Source organism: Trematomus bernacchii, unplaced genomic scaffold (genome assembly GCF_902827165.1).
Source record: "Trematomus bernacchii unplaced genomic scaffold, fTreBer1.1, whole genome shotgun sequence".
NCBI lineage: Eukaryota > Metazoa > Chordata > Actinopteri > Perciformes > Nototheniidae > Trematomus > Trematomus bernacchii.
The window spans coordinates 2,939,761-2,962,537 of NW_022987654.1; the positions used below are offsets into that span (position 1 = coordinate 2,939,761).

The 22,777-nt window shown below is 41.0% G+C and overlaps 3 protein-coding genes across 6 annotated transcripts in view; 1 reads left to right on the forward strand and 2 right to left on the reverse strand.

Annotated features, from left to right (window-relative positions):
* Window positions 1-185: 185 nt before the first annotated feature.
* LOC117486549 (neuronal vesicle trafficking-associated protein 1-like) lies at window positions 186-5,766 on the reverse strand. The gene is made up of 5 exons (XM_034135056.1): window positions 5,509-5,766; window positions 5,087-5,237; window positions 4,685-4,801; window positions 2,716-2,826; window positions 186-1,549 (listed from the first exon to the last, which is right to left on the reverse strand). Exons 2-5 carry the CDS (start codon window positions 5,213-5,215, stop codon window positions 1,349-1,351), a joined length of 558 nt encoding a protein of 185 aa, XP_033990947.1. The 5' UTR covers window positions 5,216-5,237; window positions 5,509-5,766; the 3' UTR covers window positions 186-1,348.
* Window positions 5,767-10,178: 4,412 nt separating this feature from the next.
* The window catches only part of LOC117486485 (transforming acidic coiled-coil-containing protein 1-like), a 31,028-nt gene continuing 18,429 nt past the window's right edge, over window positions 10,179-22,777 (forward strand). Inside the window, exon 1 of one of the 2 annotated variants that reach the window (XM_034134943.1) lies at window positions 10,179-10,335. Coding sequence is in view for 1 of the 2 variants with exons in the window: in XM_034134941.1 (XP_033990832.1) it covers window positions 15,684-15,754 (71 nt within the window). In the remaining variant the exon portion in view is untranslated. Of the gene's footprint in view, window positions 10,336-15,581; window positions 15,755-22,777 lie in introns of those variants that run through there. The other variant, XM_034134941.1, reaches the window with a different exon arrangement.
* On the reverse strand, window positions 16,132-22,167 carry aggf1 (angiogenic factor with G patch and FHA domains 1). 3 transcript variants are annotated; one of them, XM_034134946.1, is made up of 16 exons: window positions 22,098-22,159; window positions 21,951-22,012; window positions 21,248-21,441; window positions 20,984-21,083; window positions 20,659-20,882; window positions 20,338-20,469; window positions 20,021-20,221; window positions 18,695-19,151; window positions 18,431-18,539; window positions 18,183-18,234; window positions 17,993-18,094; window positions 17,739-17,904; window positions 17,455-17,537; window positions 17,234-17,361; window positions 17,051-17,150; window positions 16,132-16,944 (listed from the first exon to the last, which is right to left on the reverse strand). In XM_034134946.1, exons 3-16 carry the CDS (start codon window positions 21,431-21,433, stop codon window positions 16,699-16,701), a joined length of 2,286 nt encoding a protein of 761 aa, XP_033990837.1. In that variant the 5' UTR covers window positions 21,434-21,441; window positions 21,951-22,012; window positions 22,098-22,159; the 3' UTR covers window positions 16,132-16,698. The 3 variants fall into 3 exon arrangements, with proteins under 3 accessions (XP_033990837.1, XP_033990836.1, XP_033990838.1); XM_034134945.1 differs by having other exon boundaries at window positions 21,951-22,167; XM_034134947.1 differs by lacking the exon at window positions 18,695-19,151 and adding an exon at window positions 19,749-19,818 and having other exon boundaries at window positions 21,951-22,167.

Consider the following 22,777-nt stretch of genomic DNA (forward strand, 5'->3'; position numbering starts at 1 on the left):
CCAGTATAGGGTTATATCATATTCTATAATACTAGTAAAGAGTCGTTCTGCATACTGAGTACTTTTGATACTTAAGGTACATTTAGCTGGTAATACTCCTGTAGTGTAGACAATAGTATTTCAACTTTTACTAAAGTAAAGGTTAGACTTCTACCACCTCTGCATATATGCAATCCACTTAGATGTTGGTGTGAAATGTGGGCACTTTATTTCATTTTCATTTAACATTTTTATGTAGCAAATGCACTTCAATGGTATTCATTACATTGTTTGAAAAAGGTACATAATTAGTGACGGCTTAAGTTAAATGACAAATACAGAAGAAAGCAACAGAAGAAAGCAACAGGACAAGCGACTACTGCCAGATGGTTCCACTACATCAACCTAAGTCTAGTATCTGTGACGGCTACCAACAGCCGTCTATGGTGACATTAATCAATGCACAATACAGTGTCATCACTAGCAATGCAAAAAACATTCATTACAGTAGCAAAAAATGTATGCTTTGAAAAGTAACCATTAAGTGGCCAGCAAAGAAGTAAAGCACATGGTGTTCACAAACAGTTCGAATGAATGGAGACAATCATTAATGCTGGTAAAAAGACGATGCATCAAATACTTAAAACTCCTTAACAGCACTATATGCAGAGAGCAGTATGGGCTGCGTCCAAACAACATCATTAAAATAGTTTATTTTTTCGCTGGTTAAAAGGTTTTCTCCAAGTCAGGGCTCATTTATTCACAATAACATGACAGTAAAAGATTTGACACAGATGACCTTGGTGGCAAATAATGCTGCAAACTTTGCCGCTTCATTAAAATGTAACACTTTCTAGACCTGGTGAGGTCTGACATGCACTATCAGTACTTGATGTATTTGATATGAATGAGGTCCAAAGTGATTTTTTGTTTAGAGTCTTGCGTGCATATACGATATAACAAGCGACGCAGACAGAAGATGGTTCACAGTCATTTCACAATGTGAGTACTAAAGTGGGTTCTGTTACTTATGTGTATGTACATGGACAGTGAGTGTGTGTCTGTATTCCAGTGGCTCTTTCTACACGTTTGCCACTCTGTTTTGAAGTGTAAATAAATAACAACATATGCGATTCAAACAAACCGTGAATCCACCCAGCGGTAAGGCTTGCTTTGCTGAAAACAGATTTTTCTGCTACAGTACAAATCAGCTGACCAAACTACATCAACACAGCAGCAGAGCACCTCAGGCAAGAGAAGTTGTTTCACCCAAAAGCCACGGGACTCTGAGGTTTGCTTAAATGGCACAACCGTATTATTTAATTATTATTTCTGCAGCAGGTGAGGCCACCACCCGATACCAGATTGGTTAAGCCAGTTTCTGGGCAGTCTCCGTCTCCTGCTGAGTGACCTTTTCCTCAGACATGATGGTCATCCATGGTGATACTGACCGGGTGATGGTCTGCTTGGCTATGTTGTAGTGGTTGATGAGCGTAAAGAGGCGCCCGCGGCCCCCAGGGCCCTGAGGGGGGTAGTTTCCATACAGCCCAGCCGGCATGCAGCGACCTTGCTGCTCCAAAGAGAGAGGGAAATTGATTAAAAAACACTGAGGCGAGACAAAGTACAAAATAAAAAACATTACAGTGTGACAAAATTGTTATTCAGGACAGTATAATGTCATTCTAAGAAACAAGCAGTGATTCACTGTTCAGTTAAATGAGGAGTAAAGGTGAGACGAATGTGACAAAACGGAGCTGCACTGTTTGTACCAGAGGAACACATCACACGAAAAATGAAAACGGAGCAGAAAAAATACTCGATAGAAGCTAGGCTGCATACTACTGTGAACATGGATTAGACGTATGCAGAAGATGAGTCAACACTACTTGATTCCACTCCTGCAGATTTTACACAAAGGCTTTATAGCTTTTTGCTGAACAGCAGCCACTGTGGCTATAAGGGACAGCGGTGGGATAATGCTTAATCCATTCAGCCAAATTATAAACTAATGTAATGCCAGAGGAAACAGTCATAAAGTCAACAACATGTTATCTATGTTTTGCAAACATAAGCTAGCATTAGCTACATTACAGTTATACCATTTGAAGTAAGGCTGTAGAAGCAAAGCTCTGGAGTGCACTGAGCAATGGTTTGTTTTGTTGCTCATTAATTAAATGCTTCATTTGCAAGAGTGAGATTTGTGTTATATTGTATGTATTAGAAGTTATAATCTTGCTTTTAAGTACCATAAAACAGATTCATTCATTCAGATTCATTTAAAAACCAAAAGCTGGTGACTTGTAGTGGCTGTACTGATTCCCCAGATTTTAGCTAATGAAGAAGTAAAAAAACTATTAAATCATTCATTCATTTAACATTATCTATGTAATGAATGTCAGCGGTATTAAATGGGTAAATTTGCAGGCAAAAAAAAAATCAACTTTAATTGTGAAACAGAATCTTTAAAATTCAGAAATACTTGAATACCATTGCTGAATTTATTTGCAACACAATGCAATTTGAACACTATTATAACAGCCTGGCTGTCTATATGTGTTTTGCACTGTCCAAGGTGTATTCGTTGTGCAATAAACCTTATTTAGGTATCACTCTTCAACACAATTCAAAAAACACTTTATAGAAAAATGGGACAAAAGGGTATCACTAAAGTAAAATGATCACATTAACATATCCCCGTCAGATGGGGTCACAAACAATAATGTTAAAAGTGTTTACCGTGTAAACAAAGCTGTCAGGGCAGGGCTGCTCGTACTGGTAGACCTTGTAGACAACCAGGAACACCACACACACCAGGAAGGCCAGGGCACAGATCACCAGCAGGGTCACCTGAAGAAGAAACACACAGCTCCATCATCAGATCCATTGTATGTGACAGCTCCGCTAAGAGAAGAAAGCTACCATGTGTGTCTTCATGACGGGAAAGGAGTGGGACAACAGATTTTATTAAGGCGAGACATATTTTCTTCCGCACTATATATTTTGCAATATGGAAATGTACAGGAATTTTCACAAGATGATGACAGAGTACCTATTTTCAGACAACATCAACATTACTGTAGTCAACCTGTTTCCATACCACTGACATTGTGTCTTTCTGCTTTTTCACCTGTTCCTCACTTATTTTCAGGTTGTGGTCAAGGACCATCAGGATATGCTTTGGTTGTTTACTAAATTGATCTAAGGTTGTGGTTAGTGGTTCCATGTGCATACAGAGCCTGTTTTCACTTACTAGCAAAAAACTCTGAGCATCCAAGAACCCTTAAATTGTAGTAATTTCACAGTATGTTTGAGTAAATGTGCCTTTCTTGACATTGCACATAATGCAATGTAACTATTATGCTGAAACAACTTATTGTGCATCCCCAGATTTTATATTTCTGACTATTTTCTGTTGCAATGCTGCAGTATTAAAAGAAAACATATCCATGTGAGAGTTGCACATTGATGTAGGTGAGAAGTCCAAGTTATATGTCCTACGTGGGTGTATATATAACAGAAGGTAACAACCAGTCAGGCCTATACACAATGTTCTGCGTGTAGTAGCGCAACAGAAAAATGGCTAGTGCGACCATCTGTAAAGCCCAGCTCTCACCTCTCTGGGGAGTTATGTAATGGCTACTGGTGTTTCTAGGAAGTGGGAGGGGGACAAGACAAAGTGTGGGAGAAATTGCCTCATTATCGCTGAAGATGTTGAGCCCCGAGCTATTTTTAACAGTCGATATGGTTTTTTTTGCTTGCGGGGAAATTTGATTTTCTAAAGCAACAGCTAGGAAGTTGAAACAGTGAAGCATGATGCAAGTGTTGAGTTTTCTGTCAGGATATTCTTGAGGATTTCTTTGATTTGGGAGCAAAGTGCTGTGCATTCAAATTCAAACCAGGTTCACTTATTTTATGGGACTGTTAACAGCATGTATCAATATCAGTGAAAAAATATAATTTTGTATCTGTCTGTTTGAATCCTGCAGTTGCACAGCAGAGCAGACAGAAGGACATGTACAAGGCAAAGCAACAGGAAAGTATGAAAGAAACTATGTGTGATGAAAGGGCAGCTTTTCAAAGTCTTGATCAGAGGATGCGAGCTGTGTTCTCTGAGACAGTGATGCGCCTCCTTGCCTTTTAGATGTTTCAGAATTAAAGCTGGATCACTGAAGGAAGCTTAACTCACAGGGACTGTTTCATCTGTTGATTTTGATCGCGGGGGAAGAGTGTTGCATATGCACAACACAGCTCATGAATTTTGAAGTATGCAAGGGAGTCTTCAGTGAACCAAAAGTAGGATTTGACCACTCCTTTTGCAAAAGCATATGTTTTAATCATGTATATGGTGTATCAGCCAGGGGGGTGTTGAGGGAGGTGGGAGCGATGCTGCCGTTTGGAGGCCATCGCCATGGCAGCAGCTGAATTAATGAGCGTTTCAGGGCGGGGTTAACCGAATCATTGTGCATTATGTCTTCCTGTGTATAGCTACGACAAGATGACAGGCACAGACCATTTAAGTAGCATGAGCAAGGAAGTATAACTTGGAAAGGGGGGGGGGGGGGGTTATTATGACAAACGTCCTGAGCTGCAGGGAGATAGCCGTCTGCTCTGGGGGCATATGCACGAGTAGGAGTGTGAGACACATATTGGAAATGGGATGATGTATGAAACGCAAAACGATGGCAGGCAGCGACATCATTCTTACTTTGAGACGCTCAGATACGCCTTCGATGATGCTTATTGAAAACTCTGCAATTTTAGGAGACCGAAGCTTCCCCTTCTTGCTATCACCGTCATAGTCTGCCTTTGTCTTCACCACCACCTAGTAGAAACACATAACACACACACATGTACAGGAGAGAATATCCGCTTATCAGGTATAGCTCTAGGAAGAAAATGGGGGATTACAGAAGCAGGAGAATCATGTGTATTGTTCTATAGAAAATAACAGACATGTAAGAAAATTATTGGTTACACAAAATAAATGTGTTTTCCTTCATTGTTATCATCTTAATTGGACTAATTGGAATGATAGAAATACATGAGAAAGGGCCCCTCACTGTGACTTCTCCAAATCAATGGAGAAATATAACATAACAAATCTTACCTTATCTGGTGGAGGAAACTGGAGCTGACTGGCATCTAATGGTGTTATGAGAGGGATGGTGTCAAACCCATCTTCAGAAACCACCTTCCCGTTGTTTTTGTCGCTGAAATTATTCCCCAGTTTAACCATTTTCGCTGCACGAAAAATCAACCTGAGGGGGGATAAACAAGCGCGTATTACTGCTAAACGAGGGGGATTAGGATTATTCTCTACATAAATCATTTAATGATTAATATCAAGATGTTTTTTTACATATGCAAACAGCAGTAGGCTACATATCAAACAAAAAGATGTGAGGCGCTATGTGGGCCATGAGAAAGCCTGTTAACCACAAAAGCGCAGGAGAGGACAAGCAAGGCATCGACATAATGGGACAGATGCATCACCGTGAAAAAAATGAATTCCCGCATCCAAACACTTACCAGCTCAGATGAGTAGCGTTTTAAAAACAGCGTCTTTTTCCCGATGTGGTGACTTAATTGCTCCAGAGCCGGTTTATGTTTTTGTAGGTGTGACGCAGACGATTTGCGGAGAGCTGGTGCACAATATGGCCAGCTTGGTTTGTGCGCCGCGATACCTCCGAGCTGCTGCTGGCGTCTGGCTGCACTGCAAGTGATGTAACATCTTCATCACATCCATCCTTCACATCTGATCTGTGGCAGGGAACCCGAGAGCTGGACAGATTTGAGTCACATTCTGATTTGTACAAAATGTTTTTTTCTTAAATTGTGTCCATCAATAAGAATCTTTACCGGTATTTATGCAAAAGCAGAGCCTGCATCTAAGATTTCAACTTGTAGTTTGCACAGCAACAGAAGAACATTTAGCAGATGGAGTATCTCCTGCAAAATAAACACTTATTCGTATTGACATTGAAGTATTGAACAAATAAAGCATTTGAAAATTGATTTATATTATAAGTAGGCCTAATTGATTGCTATTTTAATATATTATTATATGAATATCTCCTGAACACTTGGCTTCAAATGTAAAGTTGGTATAGGCTTATTAATAGTTTTGATACAATGTTTAGACATGGATGAACCTTCAGTTAATTAACATTTGAATCAGCAAATCCTCAAGGATATATGGGTTTATTTAAACGGTGTGCAATGACGTCACTTTCCACCGGAAAGTAAGTCGCACTGGGTGGCAAAAGTGCAGTGTTGGCCAAACCACATGGACAAGGACACCAATGAATATGGTTGTATGTGGACAGGTTTGTAAGCTACACATTTCACTTTATAAAGTCCTTTTTTTATGAAAACTGTAAGATAGCTTTGTTTGTATAGCTGATGTAAACACTTCAATTACGTCACATATGTATTCAATGTAGTCCCATTGTTTAGCTGCCCAGCTAAAAACATACCTGTTTTGGTTCATGTTCATCCCACTAGTTGCATTGTTTTTCAACTGCAGCAATGAGGTGCTTTCAATGGAAATGCTCCATTGACCCAACTACATTACTTGCTACCTGTGCTTGCTACTTTGCAGTTGAAGAACCAGAGATTTCTTGCATGAGTTGGTGGAGACCAAAATATTGGACTTAGATTTGCCTGGTTGTAACAAACAAAAAATTGAATGATTATGTTGCTTAATATCTACTTGATGTGTAAAAAAGACACTTTTTGCATTCATTTCAACATCAACTTAACGAGTGGTACAGCACATTGCTACTGTACCCTCAAGGGGCCAATTGGATATTGCAGGTATAACTAGTAACTGATATTCAATTTTGGTTGGCTGTGGTCAGAAGTGTGCTCTGCTGCATTTGTGGCACCCAGCCATGTCACAGTGTCCTATATGTAATTCCAGCAAGGCAAGAGGTTTGACTGCTGGATGTCAGCAAATATGTAAGCTCCCCAAAGCGTGGCTTTAAATCAAGGCTTTTACTTTAACATTAAATATTGATGAATCAAAGTTTTCAAAACGAATCTTAAGGTATTACTTATTCACGGTTTAACTCTCAAAAACCCTGATTGCTAGGGGCAGATGCTGACTGATCTGCTGCATGCTGTCATCAGGAAGATGTGGCTGGAGTTTGATCAGATTTGATTGACAGTAAAAAGAACAACCCACCAGCTCTAACAGTATGTGACATTACTTAATATTTGTAATGCTACAAATGCATAGAATCAATAGCTTAATGTCCTGGTATTGGACATTTTTTAATACAAAATGTAAAAAATGTGTTAGCACAGCGCATCTGACTTATCTTCTGTCCCTAATGCGTATAACATTATTGATCTGGAAATATTCAGGGTTGTTATAAGTGTGTTTTGTGCAATACATTCAGCAGCCTCTCTCTTTCATATTTTTTGTAATGCCCAGAATCCTCTATTTTTCAGCATTCAGTGAAAACTTTACTGAGAGAGCCCCCTACTGTAATTTACCAACCTCAAACCAGCGAGATAAATAAATAACTAAACAGTGACTTCACCAAAAGCTGTTCAAGGTATAAAAAAGACAAATGTGTTCACGTTGTCATCACAAAAGCTAGTTGAGAAAACAGGTTTTCAGGGCCTCAAATTGTAAGAAACATCTTGATATTACTAAGCCTTTTTGTATCACCTCATCTTGAAGTGGTGAAGCTTAGCATCAAGTAGCTTGTTGCCAGGCTACAGTGGGAATGAATGGGGGCTATAGGAGGATGCATATGGAGGCCAGCCTGCTCTATAGTAAGAAAGAAGCAGCAGAGGAGAAAACGATCTCATCACATATTGCGATGAAAACCTCGGCTCATAGTGGACTGTGGACTGCTGCAGTGCCTCTGTGTGATGCTCGGCTGTGATGAGTCTATGTACAGTCATTAGCTTTCTGATTTGCCTCCCTGGGGATGAAGAGGTGATGTCATGTGTTTCCTGAAAGCAAACATGACGATAATTAATGTTACAAATGGACTCACTATAAACATAATTATTCCATGCCAGAAGCAGTTAGTTAGCATGTTGCACTGTGATGTTCTCAATGTAATTTAAGCCTTAGTTCAAGCTGGTTTCTTATTTTTCAGACTGGCAAAAACAGACTGGCAAAAACAATAAAAATAAAAATAATAGAGATGAACGTATATGATAAAGCAAAGTAATTATTATTATTATAGCTTGTTTTCTGTTGCAGTTGCCTTCTCATGATTCACCAAAAGAGGGAGACATCAGTTCACTTATTCACAACTGACTGCTTGTGTTTGCTTAAAGGTCCCATGTCATGGCCATTTCTACTGATCATAATTCCATTGTTGAGGTCTACTAAAATAGATTTATATTGTGCAATTTTCCAAAATAGCATTGGTTTCTCATACAGCATCTCTGTATCTCTGCTCCCTATGAGCCCAGTGGCCGTCTGCGAGACAGCGAGACACAGCGAAAACCAGCCCGAACACACACACACACCCACAGCCTGGCTGGGAGTTTGTGTGTGTGCTCACACACCGACTCAGCCTCGCCGCGACCCGCCGTCTCAGGGAGGAGAAATCGGCGGAGCTGCAGCTGAGAAAAGATTGAGTGTGTGTGTGTGAGGAAGTCCGCGGATTGGTCCAAATGTAACGGCTCCGCGGACGTAACGTAACGGCTCCACGGATTGGACCAATGGGTCCATTTGGGTATGGGCACGTCACTGTACCCAGGAAGAAAAAGAGAAATCTCCAACGAGGCGTTCTGGGGCAGCAGACAGGTCTTTTCTTTGTTAGAGTTTTACTCGCTACAGGGTGTACTTTGAGGGTTTGTGACTTTGCAGACCGTTTACATGCAGAAAAACCTTCATAACAAATAAAACTCAAACACAGAAAAGACCTCCCCAAAATGCCTCGTTGGAGATTTCTCATTTTCTTCCTGGGTACTCTGACGTGGGGATACCCAGAGGCCACACCCTCTGCCAGCCTTTCAGGAAACAAAGCTTCCCAAACCTTTCAGCGATTCATGCCGGATATGTACAGCGTAGGGCACTTAAGAACGATGCTGTTCCTACTTTGTTTGGACCAGCGGGAGATTCGGGTTAACAACCTGTAAGTATTCATTGTTGTTTGTGTATTTATGATGTTTAAAACAAACAAGGTATCTACCACGACTGTTTAAATGGGTAAACGTTTTTCGGGCTACTAAGTTGGGATCGCGGAGAAATGCTCTCCGCAGACCCATGCTCACAGCGTTATAAACCTTTTTCTTACTCAATATCAAGCCACACTTATTGTTTTTACTTCGGCTGTGAGTCTTTGTGTGTGCTCAGGATGAATTTCGCTTGTTCTCGCTGTATCGCCGAGAGGCTCGTTGCTGCGATCTGCTGCGAGGAGCGGAGCAGATCGCAGCAACGAGCCTCTCAACGTCCCGACCAATCAGAGCACACTGGGCTCACAGGGAGGGGGGGGGCAGGAGCTCCAACAAGCCGTTTAGAACAGAGCGTGAATACCTGGTGAATACACATACTTTACAGAGATGCTGTATGAGAAACCAATGTGAGTTTGGAAAATTGCACAGTATAAATCTATTTTAGTATACCTCAACAATGGAATTATGATCAGTAGAAATGGCCATGACATGGGACCTTTAATACTTTTAGTTTCAATGATATGGTAATATCAATTACTATAACTGCATTTTTTTTATTAAACATGCACTGCAAAGGGCTTAATGTAGGACAACTGAACATATACCAATGTGTTAAAACACAATAAAAAGTTTGGCATTCAAAACTGTTTGGAGAAAAGGAAAGTGGAAGCACAGTACAGTGAAAAGTAAGTAATTCACATTTCACCACTAGAAGAAGGACATTCTGTGAGATTTTGTGTGAGTGTTATGCATTATTGTAGATTTAAGCTACTAACGTTACTAATGTGACCCTATTATGTTAGTTTACATTTAGATAATTTGACAATGTAGTGTTGTATGGTCCATTTTAATGCTAAATGCTAACTTTGATAAATACAGAAGCTGGAAAGGTCTTTACTTGTTACTCGGTGTAAAGTGTGCCTGATCTGTATATAGCACTGCAAACATGCTGTGTCTTTAAAACCCACTCTGCTCTTGGCTCTTTGCCCAGAAAGTTCATTTCCCTTTCCCCATCCAGCCACATGGACTAAGCTCCGCCACGCAGAGAGAACAAGTATTTTCACTGAGACCGGCGCCTCCAACAGCAGTCACAGCACAGACTCCCTTCAGGACTGCTGTCAGGGAACGAAGACCTTTTCCATCCTCTGTGTTTTGAAGGAAGGACACAAACATCCCATCAGATCCATCACAGTCCTCAGAGAAGCAGAGGTATGATTTACACTCAAACTGTGACCGCATGTCTGCCTGTCAGATGCCCCGTTATTCATATCAGTCTGCTTTCTTTGAGTATATGTTTGCTTTACTGTGCTTTCTGGTATTGATCTGCTGACTTTTGGACAGTATGTCTTATGACTCACTGCTGTGTCTGGTTTAAAGTCCTGCTGCCATGTGGGAGCTATTGTCTTATGCATGAACACAAAGCCTCTTTTCATGATTCTATCATTCCCTTTACTAGTCGACCCAGCAGTTAGCGGTGTGTGTGATGTGCTGAGCTTTTTAGTACTTCTGTTCATTAATGTTGTTCATGTTAAGACTAACAGCAACAGGCAGGTCACCAAAACTTTGGAGCTTAAGGAGGAATGAGTCACAACGATTTAAATGGAAACTTTGGCACGAACAATAAGGTTCAGACTGAAAATTTGGTTTGTTTAGGTTGTCACAGCAGGCAGCGGTACCCAGGCTGTATAAACAGGATGCTTCTCAACACACACACACACACACACACACACACACACACACACACACACACACACACACACACACACACACACACACACACACACACACACACACACACACTGGTTGATACTCTGGTTGAATGAACAGGCTGCTGGGGCACCACCATCAGTGCTGTTGACGTATAATAAGCAAGGCTAGATGTTTTTTCTGTAAGGAAAGACCGGTCTCTTGTTGTTGGACAAGTTGCATCGAGGCTGCATCATGTGAGCGAGTGCTGCTGAGGTTTCTGGAAGATTTTCTGGGAAGATGAGGTCACAGGGAGGCACCCAGAGGATCGGGTCTGCGCAGGAAAGGCAGAGGGTGGAAGACGTTCAACAGCGACTCAGTCACTTGCCGGGAGGAAGCCATAGTTTTGTTGGAATTTCCATTCAGTTTGTGTCAAAGGAATTTTGATCTGGATGTATTAATAACAAGACACATGGCATGAAACACTTGGGAAGGGCTATTTCCCTTTCATATAAACAGTAAAAGTCTTATGACAGCTTTAATAGGATTATATAACACACTTTACTTTAACACTGTTTTATTTTTAGCAAGAGCCTTCTTTACCAAATTGTGTTATCTAATTTCCTAGCATGACCATTCTGAAGGAGGGTAAAAAACATATTCACACTGGAATGTGGTTGGAATGAGGATCATTTCCTTTCAGCCAAAAGGTTTTAGTCGGATGATCTGTGAACTATCAGGCATTTAAACCCCCACTTCCTCTCACACGAGCATTCACAGCCAACAAGTGCATTCTGTGTGCCCAAATCTCAAGTTCTAAAATGGTGCAATCTTGCGTGTTTTGAGCCAGTGTGCTCTGTTCTGATTTAAAGAGGCTCAGGCTTGGACGGACGCGGCTGGGAAGGCCAGCTGAGCCGGAAGTGTGGGGGGAAGTTGAGTCAACACAGAACTGTTTCTCAGACTTGTGTCGCTTCTGGTCTCATGCCTCTCAATGGAGTCACATGCTCAGACTGAGATTGCAATAACACAGAGTTGCAGACGCAGGCAGACGCACGTTGTCTGGTTAAAATGAAATGAAAGTATGTTGAGTCTGGCTGGGGTGATTTTCTGCTTCTGTCTGACACAAAGACAGAGACTGAAAACAAGCGGAAGAAGTATTCAGATGTTTTTATAAAGTAAACGTAGCAATTCCACAGTGTAAAAACACTCTGTTACAAGTCCTGCATTTAAACTAGTAAGACCAACAATAACAATATTAAAATATATTCTTAGTGTTGGTAAATTCATATTTTCGATATAAATATATATATCTAGGTTGTGTTGGTGTTGGTAACTGAGTGGTTGAGATGTTGGCAGTAGAAATGTCTGACCCTCAAATATAATGAACTTAGATTGGCGTCGGCTTGCGGTTCTAAAAGCACCGAAGAAATACATATTTCCTTTTATGCAGTGATACAGTTTGCGTGTGTAGATGATTGGTAAAAAAATAGTTAACTTCCCTGAAGATTACAAATTGCATGTAAATTAGCACAAAGGCATCAACATTTTGTTCAACACACGCTGGGCCTTCCCTCATTTGAAGTATAATCTATCAGTTTTTGTATTACACCATAGGTCTATATTTCTCCATTTATCCCCTCATCCGTGCACCACGTTTCTGCGGTCCACCTGGCTGTAGTGAAACATTACATACCATAGTGGACAAAGAGAGGACTCCCATCTGTCTGTAGCTATTGTCTTCACTTTGTTGTTGTGATCACTCACATGACTGTTTATGTGAATATGACACAAAAACTTCATTCTGCCACACAGCTGTTTGACTCGCTCAGATGAACACATTGTGAAGTACAACAAGCTGCAGTCAGCTCTGACCAGCACAACACACTGGGAAAGCTCTAAAACGCACACAACTAGTTCCAGTCTTTTAAACAGGGACACGGTTACTGGGCTGTATTTATGAGGTGAGTTTCCCTAAATTACAGAGTGCAGTGAGCCCAGCCTTTGACCATGATCACAATGAATGACATCCTGCACAAAACTATGAATGATGATAATGAAGGAGTCGCTCTCTTACTGTTACTGTGTGGTCGCTCTGACAAAGTCTACAGTACACAATTTAAACTGTTGACGCAGAGCTTTACTTCATGACAGATGAGGATGAATGTTCTCTCCCCAGCTTCCACAGGGGGGCAGAGTGGAGCTAGATATTATACTGTTACACTGTAGTCCCAAACCTTTTACACTCCTTGAACTTTAGATGACCAGGCCATTTTCACAAAATATCCTATTGCTAAAAGTAGCTTATAAAAGAAGCTAGATGTGGTAACTCTATCTTACTTAAACATGATAACTATCAGTGCTTCATCGTGTCAGTGTTTAGGAACAATAATACATCTAAAAAGCATATTTAATGGCACATTTTGTTGTCTAGTGAATAATTAAATCAGCTTATTCACACAGTGAAACAATCCAATAAAACTTTAAAGATTACCATTTGGACAACTCTCCTCTTCTTGAATAATGGAAAAATGTACATTAAATGATTATTCAAATAATAATTAAAGTTGATTTTATGGCCATAGACCGAGGGTATATTTGAAGAACAGTATTTCAAAGATGGTTAGTTAAGGTCAGTAACTTAAAATGATTTAAAGGTCCCATGTCATGCTTTTCCGGTTATTACCCTTGTGTGTTATGAAGGTTTTTATGCATGTAAACGGTCTGCAGAGTCACAAACCCTCAAAGTACACCCTGTAGCGAGTAAAACTCTAACACAGAAAAGACCTGTCCATGCTGCCCCAGAACGCCTCGTTAGAGATTTTTCTTTTTCCATTTTTTTCTTCCAGGAACCAAGTGACGTAACGACGGTCCAAATGGACCAATCCGCGGAGCTCCTCACACACACACACTCAGCCTGCCTTATTTTTCTCAGCTGCAGCTCCGCGGATTTCTCAGCCTGGACTCAGCCTGAGACAGCGGGACACGGCGAGGCCCGGCCCGGGCCCTGTCCGAGCACACACACAGACCCACAGCCAGGCTGCGGGTGTGTGTGTGTGTGTGTGTGCTCCAGCCGAACTCGGGCAAACGCCATTGTAACACATAAACACTGATGTTCCGCTGTAACGGTGGTGGACTCATCAGAACAGAGTGGACGAGCTGACCAATCAGAGCACAGTGGGCTCATAGGGAGGGGGGGGGGGGGGGGCCGGAGCTCCACCAATGCGTTTAGGACAGAGAGTGAATACACATACTATACAGAGATGCTGTATGAGAAACCAATGTGAGTTTGGAACATTGAACAATGTAAATCTATTCTAGTAGACCTCAACAATGGAATTATGATCAGTAGAAATGGCCATGACATGGGACCTTTAAGTCCTTTTTATGATGTACATTTCTTTTTAAAACAGACTAAATATTAAATAAATATAGCATAAGAAACATATTACTTTGATTTAGACAATATGTGATTTAGATTGAATCTTGCATGTAAAAGAAATCTGATTATGAAAAGTACTTATCTTCCATTAATAACTTCTGCCTCTGTTGTGACTATCAAGATTGAGAACAAGCTTCATCTAAATACCAGAAACCCTTTATCCTCAGTAGAAACATACCTCTTTTATCTGCAGAGATGAGACACTCCCTTCTTCTTTGTCTGATTCTTTTTTTAAATGCAGGACACACCAGTGTTTGTGACAAGTCTGTGTGATTGTGCATGTATGTGATGCGATGTGTGGTATGAAAAAGGGGATGACTTCTTTCCTTGCTCCTTGACCTTTGACCAGTCAAACGCTAGAAGGGGCGGAAAACAAGTCATTGTGAGAGTCCGATCATGCAATGGCAAGTTTTAGTGACTGTAAAAATTCCACTTGGTTATTAAAACAGCAGTTACATTTTCCTCATCTGCGTCAGGGTTATAAACTGTACAATTATGTAAAACTGCTTTATAAAACTATCTTCTTTTTTCACACACATTTTTCTTAAAATGTATCAAAAACAAAAGTACCTATTTCCGCTTCCATATATCCCAATCATTCATTTTGTGTGTGAAAGCTACTATAGATTATAAATTAGTGTTTAGTCTGAGGCTTTGTCTTTGAACAATTGTAAAGAATATAAAAACATTTACAAAAACACTGCCTGTCACTTCAGTTACTTATAGCTATAGTAAGGCTTAAAGAAAACGTGCTCCCACTTGCCTGTGAGAGTGCAATCCAAGTTGCCTCAGGAATATTCACATTTTCCAACTGTGAGCGAAGTGATCTTTTCACTACAATATTAACATGCACTGTTGCACAGATTAGCCATTCTGTGTACCCTGCAGTGTTTACAAGAACTGAACTTCAAGAGGGATTCAATTACTGTTATCCTATATCATCATTAACACGAAACAGGCCATGAATATAACTTCAATCTGCTGATTTTGCCCTACATGAGGCAGAAATGACATATTGAGAAGCCTTCCCCTGAAAGAAACAGTGGCTCAGTGTTCCTCTGAACTGGTCAAGCCAGATCTCTGGAAAGCCTTAAGCAACATCCTCACAGAACGAATTCCCACTTATCTCGTGACTCACCACATCTTTTTATGGGGCTGAGACGTTTTTACCCAATTGAACCGGGCACAGAAGACACAAGTTGATCCCTCCCAGTTTGATTACAAGACTGCAGTATCAGCGTCTGAGTGTTTACTTTCTGGTGGTAAAGTTGAGGGAGGAGATTTGAGGAGGGAGGAACAGGAGGACCCACCTGTCAGTAGAGAAGAAGAACGCTGACAGCATTGAAGCGCTGCTACTCAGGAGTGCAGGATAGTATGCACACTAGCTAAGGGAATACACCAGTTTGCCTATCCATCGACCAAAGGAATTACAATGGGTGGCACTATCAGTCAGAAGAAGGGCAGCAGGCGAGCCAGCTCAAGGAGTCACATCAGCAGTGTCATGTGAGTGAAATTCCTCAACTGTTGTCACTTCCATTCGTTGACTTGAGATGTGTGTTGCTTTCAGCTGAACATATTTGTGAATATGTATGCAGTTTTAGTAACGAAGTAGCAGTGAAACGTATAGTATTTACTAAACTACAATACTGAGGATTTAACTAAACTTGCATTATTTTTCCATTTAATTTTAGAGGGGCCTCTGTTCAAGCTCGCAACTTGCACACACATGCAAATATTCACACACCCATGAGCTCCCAGATAAGACTGCATACAGACACTGTTAAAATTGTTTGCTTACTGGCCTCACAAAAGTATGTGTAAGTGTGTCCATGTGCTTTCATGCAAAATGCCAAGTAAAATAACATTATCAGAAACAGTGGTTGAGCATGTTCTTATTTTATGTACAACACACCAGTAGTTGAGACTGGTTTAACATGATTAGTATTTTAGGATCGTCTCCAACAGATCCGCATTTGTGTCATCATAACATAATCTCATTGTGAGAAATATAGCTCCAACGTGTCAATATTAGCTCGAGGCGATTCATGTTGCCTTTATTCTGGGAGGCAGCGCTACAGGCACACTGGACCTTGAAACACGCTCACTGCGTTCCTCAGTGTTTGGACTGTAACATTCCACACAATTCACTTCTACAGAAGGAGGCACCAACACATTATACAAACAGATTGTGACTTTACAAATCCTGTTGACACAGCATTGGAAAACCGGTTGACAGGTAGCGTTGACAGAAAAATTAGGGTGACACATTTAGTTCTTCACAACTGAGTAAACCAGCTCAGATTGGTTGCTAGGGTGTTCCCGACGACTGTAAAATAACACAATTGTTTCAATGTGGAAATAGTGTTATTGGTTTCTAATGTAAAGACAGTATATCACGTTTCCTCGGGCAGTACAGTGATACACGTCAAACGTCCAGCTGTGTCTAGCTATTCTAAATTTTGGCCGTCTGTTTCAACCCCTGCTTCTGTGTCAGCCGTCTCTTCTCCTTTCACCCAGGCTTTGTTCTTTGGTGTTTGAGGTGACGGCACATCAGGCTGGCACGTATCGGCAAATCTTTCACGCGCTTTCTCCCAGTTCTTCTGGGACTTTGATTTGGTCACAGAGGCGGCGTCTAGAGACAGGGCGGCACCAGCCCCCAAACCGGACTGGGACTTCCTGATTTTCAGTTGAATCTGTGCAGAAAGGAAGGAAAAAAGAAGAATAATTAAGTTGTTTTGTTGATTTACAATACATTGTCAGTCAACCTGCCAACAAAGGCATCAGCAGAACTCGACTTACCGGGGTTTTCATGCCAGTCCCCTCTTTACCCAGCCCCTCTCCTTTCTTCCAGCCCATCTTTTCCAGCATTTTCCGTCCTTTATTGACTTCACTGATCTCCCTATAAGAAACGAGTAATACTTGATTAGCACATCATCCTATATTATCTTTCGTTACCGATATAGTCAAGGGCAATGTACTTACTGATGAACAGAAGCAGGTGCATCGTCTCGTTGGAAAACACCCTCACTACCGACAGTCTGTCGCCGAGACTCCGCTCGGTCCTGGTACCTGGGGTTCCTCAGGGCTTTGGCCTCCTCATACTCACTGCTCTGTTTACAGAAAAGCACAGAGGTGATTGGCTGCATGAAGAAACAAGACGTTTAAAGCTTAAACTTGAGGATGCTAGTCCTGATGAAACTCACCTGCAAGCCATATCTGGCTTTCATCTGTTTCAACTCCTTCTGTCTCAGTGCTTCTTTGTCCTCTTTGGTGGGAGCAGCAGGGGCTTTGGAGATATACAGAGAATCGCTAATTAGTTCAGTGACCTTTTACTGCCAAATTCTAATCAGTTCACCATTGACACATTTTATGAATCCCCTCAATCGTGACCAAGAGAATGTGACCGACCGACAACAGAAAAACGAAATGTCTAAAGCCTTGGCTGTCACACTTGCACTTAAAACTAATTTCTCATGAGGTGGCTCACCTGTATTCTCCTCTCTCTTGTACTTGTTGATGTGGGCCATCACCTGGCCAGGCTCGCAGCCATCACAGGTGTCAGTCCCCGGGTGGATGTGAAAGGACAGCACAGTCTCTCCCATCTTCACCTCGTCGCCGTGCATCAGTGCTTGTGGCTCACACTTGGTTTTGGGCTGTAGTATGAAGATCCATTGATAAGGTCATTACTGAGTTTAAGGGCTTTTTTTTAAAAAAGGCTACAAACTGAGATCAAATGTTGACCTGCAAGATCCGGTTGCCATTGATGACTGTTCCATTCTGGCTGCCCTGGTCCACCAGCATGTAGCCTTGCTGCTCCTGGTCGAAGTACACCTCTGCGTGAAACTGGACCCAAACACAGTTCAGTGAGAAACATCACAAATGCAAATAAATTAGGAAGATCCGTGGACAATTTATAAGAGCAAAAAGTTACCTTGCTGACTCCCAATTCTGGTAATAGGATTGCATGGTCCATGCTTTTCTCTCTGCAACAGGAAAGACAGCAGGTTGTTTTCTTTTTAACTTACCCAGAGATCAATATTAATATTTTCACTAAGTGAGTCAACACTTTTCACAGGGGGGTTATTTCTTAAATGTCATTCTCTTTGTTAGCAGCCTCACTGTTTACCTTTGTGGCAACCCATTGTATAACAACATGCACAAGAGAGAAATAGCACAAACCTGCCAATGGTGGCTGGAGAGGTGGCCGTGATGATGAACAGAGTGCCGACCTGCATCACTGGAGATCTGACCACTGTCACTCTGACACAGGGCGGCCATATCTCTTTGGCTGTAAACAAAAAAAAAAGGGAACATGTCAGCCTCAAAAAGCTAGTGATAGTAACTAATGACATTTTAATTACAACCAGATTAAACTACTTCACCCAAGTACAATATTTTTTGGATGCGGGCCCGGCTGTGAATTTAGCTGCTTTGTCCTCTCACCTGCATTCATCTGAGTCTCCATTTCTGCCTCCGAGCTTTCCTTGGAGCTGGAGCTGGAAGATGAGACCGAGGGAGTGGAGTCCCACTCCTCTCTCTCCGACTCTGTGAGCTCACCCTCTTCTGGTTCGCTGTTATCATCTGAATCATCGCTCCGAGCCGGGCTTTTCTTCTTTTTCTTCTTCTGCTTTTTTGTCTTTGATTTCTTACTTTTCTTCTTTGATCGACCCTTATCCTTATCCTTATCATCATCGTGGGAACTTTTTTTCTGCTTCTTCCTCTTTGACGAAGATTTGTCGCTATCCGCTCTGTGTTTATGAGAGTCTTTTCTACGCGAGGCCGTGTCCGGACTGCAAGACTTTCGCTTCAGTTTTCGTGATTCTGTGCTCCTCTTGGTTGTTGGCCTTTCGACCCAGTCAATTTCTTCTTCTTCCAACTTCACCTCGTCAAATGTGAATTCCTGCCATCAGACAGTCAACAGTGAGTTTACTATCTTCAGTGATGTTCACTGACAGGGGGCAAGCTGGCTTTGTAGATCCCATATTTCATGTCTGACACCGTGTTTGTACATAGTTTCAGTCTTCAAAGACAATTAGCTATAGACCTCTAAAATGACACCAGGAAATCTACAATGATCTTAATTCTACTCTGCTCCCAGATTCATAAGCAAAGCTAAAACTTTGAATCATTTGTGGTTTATGCCGCTGTACAGAGTAACTAAAGAGCATTTAAACAGATTCTTAATTACACAAAAGCCTTTTTTGTCATCTTACAAGATGAAAGGAATGCTTTATGAATACAATTACAACTATAATTTACTACTTTGCCATCCTAACATTTATTGTGTGAAAAATGTAATCCCTTACTTTAAAGCTTGATATAGACCTACAAATGTTAAGGTGCTGCTTGTGCGAGTAACACCACATTCATTGAACTCTATGAGTGCTTTATCAGTATTAATTCACCCCACTGTGATGGCAAAACTATTGAATTAAGAGACCAGGTGAAAAAGTATTGATCTTCTGTATTGCTTTGCGTGCTGGAAGGAAAGGTGTACCTTTGCGGGAAGCAGAATCCCAGTAAGAAGAAATCTTCATTTTAGCCAATGAGCAAGTCACCTCTTGCACCTAGGTCAGAGGACAATCTTTTTAGTCAACTAATCTTACATATTTCAAGAAAAACAAGCATTGGAAGACTGAGACCAATAAAGTTATGACTAATTTAAGTTTTTAAAAAGGGGAACTACAAAGTCATCAGCCCGCTGTCAGCCACCAAGTATAAAATGTATCTCTGTAATGCATCAGTCAGAGATCCACAGATGCAACATACCTTATTGTCCTGGTGGGAGCTTTTCTTGGACCCTTTCTTTGACTTTCTGCCCTTCCATTCACCTGTGCTTTTTTCTTTGCAAGGCTCTGCAGCAGTCTGTGCAGCAGGCACCTCAATCTTGGAATGAAATTGGTATCGTCCACTCTCTGTATCATGGTAGTAGTAAATGCCTGTGTTGGCATCATAGTACAGCTGACTGGCCTGAGGAGGAGAAATTAGTTTAAAAATCAGATGACTGGTACGAGAAAAATATGCTGTTTAACATATTCTGCTATATTAAGCCTTATTGTACTGAAAAGGGTGTTTTTTTGACATACCGAGTCGTAGTAGAAGCCTGTGCTGTGGTCATAGTACAACCCAGTCGTCTCATCAAAGACAAACCCGGTCTGCGTCATAGCCTCTTCAGCAGTGGCCCTCAAAATATCAGCTATGGATCCTCCATCACCTTCCTGAATGAGACAATGCCAATAATGAGTCATAACTCCAATTGCACTTATCCATATCAACATCTCCTTACTTCAGTATATGGGTTTAGTGAGGATTCAATTAATCGATATGTGAAACTATCAATAGCATTCTAATATCGATTTCATGACATGATGTTAAAATAAACATGTGCATTTTTATAATAAACAAACCTCTGTTGTGACTTCAACACCGTTGTCAGGCGTGGGGTTATCAACATCAGCTGCTGCTGCTGTTGTTGTTTCATTTGGTGCTGAAATCCCTGCTGCGTTGCTGCCATCTGCTGCTTCTACTACTACTGCTGCCGCTGCTGCTGCTTCTTCTGTGTTCAGGCCTTCCTGACTGTCTGAAGCCTCTGGGTTCTGAGTGTTGCCCCCATAGTAGTAGTTGTAATAATCTGCAAAAGAATATTGAACCCTTAGTAACTATTTCCTCACTTTCTAACAAAAATATAAATGATAAATTAATGTATGTAATGTAAATACAAAATCAACACACCAGTTTCTGTCCATACATATTCTTCCGTTTGAGTTTCACTGTCAACTCTGTCTTTATCTTTCTTCTTTCGCTGATGAATCTCTGCACTCAGCTGGTCGACCTGAAACAGATCAATTCAAAATGGCATACACTCTTAAAATGCTCGCTGTTATAACATGATAATGGGAATATGATGATTTAGACTGATTAAACTCAGTGTTTTTGCAGAGCTGTTTACCGTCTGTGTTGTTATCATTAATGGTGATTTCTTTAGTATGCACTGACCTGTTTTCTCAGGTCTTCGTTGTAGCTCTCTGTGTTCTGCTGGAGTCTTTCTGACTGCTTCAGTTGTTTCTGTAGCTTTGCCAGCTCGGCTCTGCACTCGTGGAGCTCCTGCTTCAACGACTCGACTTTCAGACGGAGTTCCGTCCCTTCAGACTCAGTTTCATTTTCTCCATCTTTGTTCTCCATTATATCAACTGTAGACATTGAGATTCAGCTTTAGAATTTATACATGAACTGAACTGCTTCAGAGCGGAAACTAAAGCTAACTCAGCAAACGTTGGCGTTATGCATACTAAAATATACTACATAGGCTACTAACAGTGGTGGAAAGTAACTAAGTACATTTACTCAAGTACTGTACTTAAGTACACATTTGAGGTACTTTAGCTTTACCTGAGTATTTTGATTTTATACTACTTTATACTTTCTTTATAGTATGGTATTGGTACTTGTACTCAGAATAATTGAAATACTTTCTCCAACACTGCCTATTAATTGTTCTACACAGCACCAGCCCTAATTAGGCACATATTTTAACAGACCACTGACCCTAATTTGGCCCAGTGGTGTAAAGTAACTAAGTACATACTTTTGCTTAATTACAAGATCACAGTACTTCTCCCACCTCTGCCGCTGACCGTTACTGTGCCAACCGAACGCTGTAGCTAAAGTTAGCCCTGCCATAAAGTGTAACTTTTCTTACCGTTTGCGTCGTTTTCGTGTCTTTGGCAGTGAATTTCCAGTCAGCACGACAAATGAACCCACCTGAAAGTTGAAAATAAACATGTTGTAACTGCTCTGTAAATCCGACACACTCGAGTACATGTTTTGATGATATTTAAACAGTTACAGTTATAAACGTGTTTACTGTCCACCCTTTTCAACCGCCATTTGCTATGGCTAAAATATTACGTCACAACGGAAGTGCTTCTTCTTCGGGCTTGGCGGACTTCTTATAAATCTGACACATCCTCGGGAAACGTACTGCCACCCATCGACGAAACAATGTTCATAGTTTAGCAGCAAACTAGTTTATTTAGTACATTTATTTCGTCTTTTATCCTATTTATGTTCAAATGACCGTATCGTAATGTACTTGCTCTTGGTCTAAACTATGGTCTTTACGGCAACGTATTTTACTATGGAGCCGGGTAAGTGTCACAAGATAGCATACAAAGCTCAATTTACTCTCACTTCTCACAAACGCACTGTTCTGTATGTATTAATTTAGAGTGCAGTGGACAACAGATAGTCCATGAAATTATTTTCCGCAGAATAACTTTCACTGGTTTACACGTTTACACACCATTAGGTGAATGCTAATTAGCTTGATTTTAGTACAGAATACTTATCATGTAAAAACGATATTGACTTCTAAATCTTTTAGATTTTAGAGTCTCTTGTAATGAGTGTGCTAAGATTCTCAGTTAATAGGCAAGAATAGTTGCACAGTATAAAAAGTGCTAAATTAAAGGGAAGTCAATGGCAAATAAACCTGGATTACCAGCTAGGTTTATGTGATGAGGCCCC